Source organism: Carya illinoinensis, chromosome 16, assembly GCF_018687715.1.
Source record: "Carya illinoinensis cultivar Pawnee chromosome 16, C.illinoinensisPawnee_v1, whole genome shotgun sequence".
Taxonomy (NCBI): Eukaryota; Viridiplantae; Streptophyta; class Magnoliopsida; order Fagales; family Juglandaceae; genus Carya; species Carya illinoinensis.
The window spans coordinates 4,221,017-4,231,658 of record NC_056767.1 but is presented as its reverse complement, the minus strand read 5'-3'; the positions used below and the strand labels follow the sequence as shown (position 1 = coordinate 4,231,658).

Below are 10,642 nucleotides of genomic sequence, written 5' to 3'. Positions count from 1 at the left end.
CGTTAGTGTGCCTCAGGTAATCTAAAGAGAATCTTCCAGTCCGATAGTCCTTAAAGATTGTTTGCACTGAAAGAGAATTTGAACCTTAGACTTAGAGAGACCATACCTCCAAGCTCAAGGCCTTTATCACTCGAGCCAACTACCATGGGTTATATTACAGAAAATAAATATAAGTTCTTTTTTAAAAAATAAAAGAAAATCTATAGGCATACCATGATTGGCTGCAAGGTTACCTTCTTGGTCATTGCAATTTAATACGCCGATTATGGGAAACATCAAAGTCCTTCGGCTCTGATCAGAACTTTCATGTCTACTGTATATGCTTGCCCTTTAATATACCAATCAAACAAATTCGACTTCAACTCATTCAACAAAGAACAAGTAGTTTATCTTGAGATATAACGAGAATTTAGACTGAAAATTATGAACAGTTTGAAGTACAAAGATTCCTTGAATCCTAGCAACATGTTGGTTGCGACCTCCTATATGTTTTCCCATGGAACAAATTGCATCCTGCTTTTATCCACCAACAAGAAAACACAAAATGAAAGAGACAGTGACATGAAGAAAAAGGAAGCATCAAGTGAAAGAGAGGAAGCCCTGGAGGCGTAATAGTAGTAGTAGGGATATGAGTAGTCATGCGGATATGTTGTAGGAGGTGTCCCTGGACCTGGAGGTATATTGTTGAAGTACTTGTAAGGCGGTGGGGGAGGTGGGACTGAAGAGTATGAAGAAGTTTTTGGGGGTGATGCTTCTAGTGGTGGTGGTCGTGGTGGCCGTGAGTGGTGTGCTGATGGCGATGGTGGCGGATGTGACTGTAGCAGTGGAGGAGGAGGTGGTGGCGGCGGCGAACATATTACAGGACATGTTGCACAATCACTGATGCATAGTGTGTTGGTTGAAGGAACCCCGATTTGATCCTCAGATGTCACATTGGCAAACATGATCAGCTCCATAATCCCTACCTTCAAGAACCAAAGAAACCATTTCTTTCTCATCCAAGCCAAAATGTTGCCATGATCCTTACCCATCTGAACTGTAATGGCATAAGCTTGGGAGAAAAGGCCGGGGTTTGGTATTCTCAATTCTGTCCTATAGGGACTGAAAAACTTTGTTGTGCTTGTGTGACTTTATAGGGACAAAAATAAATGAGGCCTTGATAGGCTCTTTAAGAAGTAATTTGGATGCTTCTTTAGTGGGTTTTGTGGTGAACTGCTGTAAAGGAGGACACATCCCTATAAAAACTACTTTTGTAATCATCTCTAGAGTTGGACGCTCTATATCCCTGAAAAATGTAAAAAGTCAAATATTTGAAGGCCTGCAATACAGGAAAACCTGTATTGGAATAATAAAGAACTGTAGTTTGTTTGACTGAAGGTGGTGCATAATTCCCTCTTTCGGTGGTGGTGCCTTTGATTGATCAATGTGGATGGACATAGCACAAAAGATTGACCAACAGGAAACCAAACATCTTGAAGTCACCGAGATAGACCTCTTGATTAACTGTCACTTATATTATTTTGTCATTGTAATTCTCCTTTATCTTTTTCTACCTTTTCCTTTTGAACACTATAAAAGTGATCTTTAGATATGAGATAGTGATGATGAAAAAGGGAGAGGGACCCATGACTGTAATTAGTTTTATAGAAGAAAGTTAAAATACAAGTCATAATCACTTTGTTATCTCCTTGGAGTTCGAAGCACATGTGATGATAGTGCATTTTTCTTTCATTTCATGGAAAGGAATCCTAAGTAAGGCATCTTTGACAATCTTACACTTTCGTTTTCTTATGCCTTTCTCCAAACATAATCTACCTTTGTGTATGAATCAATTCTTTCTTCATTAGTATCACACTTCACGCTTCTTCTTTCCCTGTACTTTCCTTTGCAAGGTGGGCTTCTTTATGCCCTCTTCCTTCGCTTTTTCTAGGGAATTCTGGTTTGATCTAGTATATCCCATAAAGTAACCATGCCATGGAAAGAGTGCGTAGTTGGGGGCATAACTACTAGACGTATTAAAAGAGACCCCTCATTACCACTTTAAAACGCGGTGTGTTGCATATTCTGCAGAAGTGAAAAAACCTTAAATTCAAGCAGCAGTGGTTCAGGAAAAGAAAAGGTCAGGCAAGGGTACCCCATCTATGTTGGATGAGGTTGATTTCTTTTCTACGTTCCTTGAACATACCTCGGGCTTTTTCCTCATTTTCTGCGTAGTTTATTTGTCTTGAAAAAAAAAATTCAATAATCTTTGTACAATCATTACCTAGCTAGTTAGAAAACTGTCTGAATAAGTATGCCAAACCACCATGTTTAATGCTGCAAATATTACAAGAATGGAAGTTTTGCACTAGGAGTGACATTTTCAAAACGAGCCTGTAGATGTATCTTTCTTTCCTCTCATTTTTACCTACAATTAAGAAACTGTGAACTGATTACTTGGCTTGACCAACATGTCTGTCACTTGTAAAGTTCAGTCCACCCATTTATTTAAAAGCAACTTTCTACCCAACAAGTCTTCAATGTCATTTGCTGCCATCTTCTTTTGGTTAATTAGGTCTATGTTCAATGCTGCATCAGTGGTCTTGGGTTGGCTCCTAGCTAGTGAGTCAATATTAGAACAATATGTTTGAAATACCAACAGTTTTGAAGATAAATGCATTTAAGCTGCCCACAAACGAGCACGAATGATGAAATACAACAACAATAATCGAATTAATCATTTTGAACATCCAGAGTCTGCCAACATGGAGGAAATCACAAACCTAGTTTTCGTTTAATGCCCTTGATGACTGTGGAGTTGATGATGCAGAATCACGTGATGCGTGGCTCTGACTCTGGCTACTACTGCTGTACCCTTGACTAGTGCTTGCATCACTAGTCCTTCCAAGCTCTCTTAACCGGTTGAGCTCTGGCAATATAACCTTGCCAAGATCTGGCCTGTCTTTCTTCCTCAGCTCTGCACACTTCAATGACAATTTAGCGAATGCCAGTGCCTCATCAAGAGGCCAGTCCGTCACAGACTGGTCAAGCAGCTCTGCAAAAGTATTTCTTTGAATGGCCCTTTGAACATGGTGAGCAATACCCATCGGAGGCTTGGCTGTGATGATTTGGAGTAGCATTATCCCCAATGAGTAGATATCTGATTTGGTTGTCAACTTGCCAGTTTGCTGATACTCAGGATCTATGTAACAGAAAGTCCCTGCAGCTGAAGTCAGGTGATATTGTGTGACACTGTCAGCCACGAAAGGAGGGACCAAGCGTGCCAGGCCAACATCACTGATTTTGGTCACAAAATTGCGGTCTAAGAGGATGTTGGCAGGCTTAAGGTCCCGGTGCACAAGAGGTTCTGGCTTTGTTTGGTGAAGGAATAGAAGTGCAGTGGCAATCTCAGCAGCTATTTGGAATCGTCTTCTCCAGGAAAGTGGAGGGCTGTTCCCTCTTCGAAACAGCCTATCTTCTAAGCTGCCATTGTTCATGAATTCGTAAACCAAACATCCATACTCAGGGCATGCACCGAGAAGGAGGACCATGTTAGGATGTCTAATGCAGCTAAGGACCTCAACCTGTGCATGTCGTAGACAATAGTAAACTAAAGGTTGGTATAGCATATATTGGATGAGTATACATTGTGATGTTCTTGCAAGTATAATCAATCTGATTTGTTCATTGCAAATCAATGGAATGGCCCAAGGAAGACATTAGCTACGATGTACTTATACTCCAAAAGTCCAAAAAAGGGACTAGGCTCAAGGACTAGTTATGGAAATTAGCGTAACGCCCTAAAAAAGGCACAGGCCACATATTTTTTATGCTCCAAGAGCTAGAAAAATATTGTACGTACCATTTGTAATGTTCAATCTGCGCTTAATACCCTAAAGGAATTACTCAAGACAAGAATTGAAGTTCCTTAAAATCATTATGAAGTTCATCTTTGGATAGTAAATAATCAAGGTAGGACTTGATGCTCACACCTCTATCATAATTCATCTACCCGATATGATGGTTTGGGTTCAAAAATGAGATGAGATGATTTTAGATGAAAGATGAAAGTCGAATAAAATATTATTTTTTAATATTATTATTATTTTAAAATTCGAAAAAGTTGAATTAGAATTTCAAAATGTTGAATAGTTTATTATATTTTATGTGAGAATTTGAAAAAAAAATGTAACAATGAGATGAGATGAGATGAAACGCTTTTCGAATCCAAATGGAAAAAATATGAGACCTTGAGATTTAAATGTGAGCATGTTCTGGTGCTCCTTAACAAATTGACAGACTTCATGCAAAACAATGCTCCGAAATAAAAAGTATTATCTAGGAGATCTGAGTCTTTTGCAATTTAACACCCTGCGTATATATATCTTACCTCCTGTTGGAATTGCTTCCTCCCTTGAGCAGCATCTGGTCTCAAAACTTTGATGGCAACCGGGGTGTGATCAAGTAAGCCTTTATACACAGGTCCATATCCACCTTCACCAATTTTCATTGATTGAGAAAATTCATCTGTTGCTTTTTCAATCTCTTCTATGCTATATTTCCTATACCGGACATCATTATGGGTCATTGCAGACAAGGCCCGATCCTTCTCTTCTGCCTCTCGCCTGGCCTTCATTTCTGCCTGTTTTCTTCTCAGTGCTTCCTTCTCCGCTAGTCTCTGTGCCGCCTCTGCTGCTTCAATGGCTGCTTTGCACTTGGCTCTCTCTAATTCCGCAATAGCAACAGCTGTTTCTTCAGCAAGCCTCGCTTCTTGAAACTTGCGAGCTTCCTCCAGCTTCCATTGATGAAGCTCTCTAGCCTGACAATCAGTGGCACAACATTTTATAATTGTTTCAATCATCAATACCGTACCGTAAACATTAAATTAACATGATTGAGATTGAGTCGTAAGATTGAGATCAATTGCCAAATGGTGAAGAGAAATTAAGTCAAGGATCATATCGAAGGGAGATTGAAGATCAGTGGTCTCAAACGAGCTGGTGCCTCACTGGAAATGTACTTTTTCTTTGAAAATAGTGAAGATATGACATCACCTTATTTTTGGCTGAGATTGCTTCTTTGCAAGCTGAGCTATACATGTCCATGGTTTGCTTCAGTTCGAGCTTCAATCTTTTCATCTCAGCTTCTACATCTCGCTGCAACCAAACCAGCAGCTCATAGTCAGATTACTTGGTAAGAGTAGTTCATATATATACTGTCTGATAATAAAGGAGACAGTTTTGGGACTCTTCCTGCTGGTATTTTCACTATTAATTTGCAGTACTTACTGTAGACTGTCTGCCCCAGGTAATTTCCATGGGAGATGGAATGCTGAGATCTAAGATTTTGCCTGAGATATCTACGGATCCGAAAATCATTGCCCCTTGTGAAGGATCAGTACTGTCAGTGGACTGCAGAGTATCACGGCCAAATGAAGGCCTTTGACCACGGTTTGAAAATTCCATATTCTCCATTGAGAGATTGGTCGGACTATTCCTGGCCCTCTCGCGTGCTGCTGCTGCTATCGGTGTATCATTGCCCCTTTCCAGGTGCAACAATCTCTCAGACCCTGCACTCCTCCACCGTGAAGGTCTGTGCATGTTTCAATAAGAAAAGAAAAAACAATGGAAATTAGTAACTAAAAGGTTTGATAATAACTAGACCATCAGTATTTGTCTTTTTTATGATATCTCTTGCAAGCATGCACATATATTGGCTTGACAACAATCAGCTTGCATCAAGGAATTCTGGTAACGAAGAGTAGTACTCATCAATGGATACTAATATCAGTTGTAGTCATGTTTTGCACGGGTATGCATGATATTGTATGTACGTACCTGATGGCCCCATTTTCTTCCCCGCCGTGATCAGAAGGTGGTGGTGGGAGTCCCACAAGAGATGATAATGATTGTTTAGGTGGGTTAACTGTATTAGACAGAGGCCTTGGTGCCGTTCGCAATGAAAGTATCTTCCCCTTCGAAATCACATACACAGAACAGAAACTTGGTGCATATTTCATTAAAGTAGCTGTCACGTCGTATGTTTTGAACTTCCTGCGTTAACCCCAACAATGCATATAATATAGTTCAGTTCCCCTTTTATATTCACACACAATACTTTGAGAGAGAGAGAGAGACCTTGAGAGGGCATTCCTTGTAGATGCACCAACAATAATACTTTGGATGCAGTTCTTGTATATATAGTCCAAAAGTGCTTTGGGAACGTCATTATCTTCAAGGACCACCTCTCTCAATTGAACCTGACGTTCAACACATGATACAGTGAGATCTGATGTTAGTTTGCTTGATCTTGCACCTACTACTGGCATCGACCTCAATTACATCTCCCGGCCCTTATATGCATGGCAATGGACCATGCCAAGTCCCGGCCTCAATTGAAAGAGAGAGACAATTATCAAGTAGAATGATAAATTTATTCTCTTTTGTATAAATATTTCGAATAGTTTTAAATTACAAGTAATAAATATTATAGGATCTACTTTATATGTTTTTCTCTCTTCTACTTAAAGTCCTAAAATTCGGACTAAACTCGAGGGGTACCTTTGATCCAATGGTATACCCACAACTTATTGAAAAACTTGAAAAAATATAATCTCTCTCAAATAATCTTATACATATGGTTGGATTCGATCTAGTATTTACATTTATTTGGGTAATCAAATATATAAATGCAAGTATATAATTAATTATTTAGAGTAATATTATATACCATTTTAGAATGTGCAAGTTTAGCATGCACTCATTTGGAAAAAAGTGAAATTCACCAATAAGATATTGTGCACAAACTCTACACGCGTACCCCTCTACGAGCAGAATATGAGCGGTAGGGGAGGAAGAGGTCATTGCCATCAACGTGATCGCTTGGTTCTCCATGATCACTTCCACCATGATCTGCATAACTATCAACAGATCCATACACACATATATACATACATTAGAACCCACCAAGGGCCACAAAATTATATGAAAATAATGCTAAAAAATTAAAGCAAAGGCCATATTGATAAGAATGGATTTAGATTCTCTAGAGTTCGATTAATCATAAGGCATAAAATGAGAAAGAGACAATACATAATCTAAATTTTTAATATTTATTGAGAATTTAATACTATTCAAGAAATTCACTCGAGTAACTATAAATGTTGTGAACTCGACTCTCGATAGGCGCGAATATATATTAATTGCCATGACCCTAACCCTAATGGACGTTAATTAATTATAATTAAGGTACGAACAAATTAATTAATCATTAATCAAATGTGAGAGAGAGGGTACCTACGATGTTGGGTACTGCCTTTGTGCCTAACGTGGACGACAGTGAGAGAGTGGTTATTGTAAGCTGCAACATGGTCCATGGCCCACCGGAGGGCATGAGGGCTGTTCTTGTCCTTGTCCTTGTCAATGGCCACAACGGTGGTCTTGACAACAGATACTTGAGAGCTGTCATCGGGAGGGAAGTGGTGAATCATTAATTTTTGCAAACTCTGGATAACTCTGATCAGATATCGATTATATATTGATGTTAACGTTAACGTTGCTCGTTCGTTCGCTAGAGCTAGCAGAGCTAAGCTGCTATCTATCTCGCAACGGTACTGCGCGCTGCCAGTACTATTACTGCAAAAAATTTGCGACCGCCGGGGCCGCAAACTCCTCCACCGTGAAAATCCGACCGGCGGGGAGAGGATTGAGAGAGTAGCTTAGCTCTACCTTGCTCCAAACGTGGAGCTGAAAACCCATGTATGATCCAGTGAGCAGACGAGGAAAACGGAATATTTACGTATCTCTTAAAAAATGCATGAGCCTCGCCCACCATTCGCTAGATTTAGGCAATTTGACTCGGCCATGACCGAGAGACTTGGCCTCTCTCCCCAACTCCTCCGCAAGTCTCTCTATATTGGGACTTTTGACGGAGAAAACTCAAGAAGATTCTAATTTTCCTTGTATAGAGAACTATAGATCATATTGCGCGTATATCCATTTGATCGTTTTATATCCGGCCATTTGAGATCAGATAATCATCGTATAGTAAATATATATACCATTGAGATCGATCGAGCAACGTAGAATGTTCATTTCAATAAATTATATAGTGGTGATCATGTGGATGACTGTACTTCTACAGAGAAAAAGAGAGAAGGGCTTCGCTCTACTTGGATTTAACTTCTTTACGTGATAATTTGTTGTGATCCATTAAATTATATATATCTTTTTATTATAAACTAGGTGAAATTATTATTTATCTTAAAAGTTTAAACTAATTTAAAAAAATATAACTTTTATTATTTATTTTATATCTTAACACTCATCCTTACGTGCCAGACTCTCATTTCATAGATGATCCAACACGTAAAATATTTAATTAAATAAATTATAGTATAAAGTAAGGATTCGAACTTAGGATCTCTGCTCTTATATAATAAGCTAATATATTACGCCGCACATTAGTGTAAGTGTGTAAAATTCTTTATATAAAATTTGTGTGTAAATTTAGGATTTTTCTTTTTTAATTAAATACATATTAATCTTGAGTTAGACTTATTGTACTAGAATTTTATATATAGTTTATAGTAATTGACATAATTATCGTGACAACATTATAATTGTCCTTTATTTAGATCCATATCATGTGTATATATATATATATATTTAGATCCATATCATGTGTATATATATATATATATATTTAGATCCATATCATGTGTATATATATATAGGAGACATTATTGTCAATTATTGTTGTCCAGATAAATAACAAAAGAGGGGGATGAATTGAGTTATATTTAAAAAATTAACAATTATAAATCAAATACACAATATAAAATATAAATAAAATACAAAGCAACAGTAAATATAAAGAATAAAGGTAAAAGAGAAGCAAACTCAGTATGTTAACGAGGTTCGGCCCCACTACCTACATCATTACCTCAAGCTACCCGTTGAAAATTTTCAAATTTATTATTCAACCTCATTTAAGTGGAGATAGAAACCTATTACACATTTGAACAACACCGCTACAAAAGATCCTAGAACACCTTCTACACTTGCAATCACCTTATACGTGGTGATTCAACTATTCCCTGTATAGAACACTTTCTACACGCACAAAGATTATACACACATTTTTACTGATACAAGAATTGATAGTGGGTAGGTTATCAGAAAACACTCCAAATAAGTGAAATAAGAATAATACAACGCAAACTATATATCTCAAAATTAACAAAGGTTAAGGCTCAATGCTTAGAGAAGAGAAAATGAAAACTTTGAATGAATATTGTATGCTTTTGGTGTTATGAATGTGAAACTCTCAAATGATCTATTTATAGGCATATGAGACATCATATTCAAATTTAAAAAGAATCACATGTCAAAGATAACATCATTTACTTTTCAAAAAATTCAAACCTAATATTTTTACTTTTTGAATATGACAAAAGGAGCACACTTTACTTTTCAAAATTTTCAAACCTAATCTTTTTATTTTTTACATATGAAAAAAATAGCACACTTTACTTTTCAAAAATTTCAAACCTAATCTTTTTACTTTTTACATATGACAAAAGATGCACACTTTACTTTTCAAATTTTTAAAACAAAATCATCTACATTTTACATAAGTAAAAAAAAAACATCAATAACTTTTGAAAATATTTAAATAAAGCATGCATATGTGAAAGATGACAATCAATCATCTTTCAAAATTTTCAAATATAATTTTTAAAATATTCATGCACATGTTGAAAATGTATTTTAATGCTTTATAATAAAATATTAATTTTGAGTCTTAATCCTAATTTCAAATTTTTAAGAGATTTACAATATTACTCTATGATTTTAATGTGAACTTATTCCCTTCTTGCTCATGCTTAGTTCCTTGATGTGCTCGACTCCATCGTATAGACAACTTGAGTTTGAAATTCCTTTATTTTTTGAATTCATTTGTTATCATCAAAATCCATGTGTATATATATAATTATACGAAATTTGAAATCTTAAGTTCAACAATCTCCCTATTTTTTATGATGACAAATACTTGATAGAATCCGAAATCTGTATTAATACTTAAGCTCCCACTGAGAATGTGCGTTAGTTTTTTTAAGGCAAAAGTATAAATATAATTCCAAGCATATATAATAAGTTTAGCAATACAGACAATGTTAATGTTTTAGTCTAAAACTTCTCCCCCTTTTAGAATCATTAAAAATGATCAATAGCAAGTAAATGGATTGAAGAAGGAAAAAAACGGTGTGTTACTAAAAAAAAAAAAAAACTATAGATAGTTAAAAATTGGAGCCTCCCGTGACCCGACAAATGTGGCTGGAGATTTTAAAAATCGCCTAATATTTAAAAAAAAAAAAGGATCATTTTCATCAATTGGATACCAAAAAGAAATCACATTGCTCATTGACTTAAATGATAGTTTGTTTTGTTCGTTATGCTATCTCTATAAAATCAGTCTTAAAGTTCATCAAATCCGCATCAAATTTTCTTCTCATCTCTATAACTCATCTGCATTCCTTCAATATTCTCGTTTTAAACTTTCAATTCTTTTCTCAATGACTCATTCTTCTAACATTCATTTGGATTTATCTATGAGGTATTCTACACCTCAATCTCTTGTCTTTTTTTCAGTTGTCATTGAT

At 36.4% G+C, this 10,642-nt stretch overlaps 2 protein-coding genes across 3 annotated transcripts; both read right to left on the bottom strand.

Moving 5' to 3' along the window:
* Window positions 1-366: 366 nt before the first annotated feature.
* On the bottom strand, window positions 367-1,150 carry LOC122299266 (uncharacterized proline-rich protein-like). The gene has a single exon (XM_043109399.1). The coding sequence runs from the start codon at window positions 1,029-1,031 to the stop codon at window positions 483-485; it is 549 nt and encodes a 182-aa protein (XP_042965333.1). The 5' UTR covers window positions 1,032-1,150; the 3' UTR covers window positions 367-482.
* A 1,437-nt stretch (window positions 1,151-2,587) lies between these two features.
* LOC122299265 (U-box domain-containing protein 52-like) lies at window positions 2,588-7,760 on the bottom strand. Of its 2 annotated transcripts, none has more exons than XM_043109397.1 (8): window positions 7,275-7,760; window positions 6,799-6,898; window positions 6,117-6,238; window positions 5,817-6,032; window positions 5,268-5,571; window positions 5,034-5,135; window positions 4,370-4,798; window positions 2,588-3,563 (listed from the first exon to the last, which is right to left on the bottom strand). In XM_043109397.1, the coding sequence occupies exons 1-8, from the start codon at window positions 7,466-7,468 to the stop codon at window positions 2,763-2,765; spliced, it is 2,268 nt and encodes a 755-aa protein (XP_042965331.1). In that variant the 5' UTR covers window positions 7,469-7,760; the 3' UTR covers window positions 2,588-2,762. The 2 variants fall into 2 exon arrangements, with proteins under 2 accessions (XP_042965331.1, XP_042965332.1); XM_043109398.1 differs by having other exon boundaries at window positions 7,279-7,426.
* Between the last annotated feature and the right edge of the window lie 2,882 nt (window positions 7,761-10,642).

Excerpts from the sequence above, each read along its gene's own strand:
- LOC122299266 (XM_043109399.1), bottom strand. The coding sequence starts at position 1,031 with ATGGGTAAGGATCATGGCAACATTTTGGCTTGGATGAGAAAGAAATGG.
- LOC122299265 (XM_043109397.1), bottom strand. The coding sequence starts at position 7,468 with ATGATTCACCACTTCCCTCCCGATGACAGCTCTCAAGTATCTGTTGTC. Across the intron at positions 6,239-6,798 it reads CATATTCTGCTCGTAGAGGG|GTTCAATTGAGAGAGGTGGT; the intron begins GTACGCGTGTAG and ends GTTGAACGTCAG. Across the intron at positions 4,799-5,033 it reads CAATCTCAGCCAAAAATAAG|GCTAGAGAGCTTCATCAATG; the intron begins GTGATGTCATAT and ends ACTGATTGTCAG.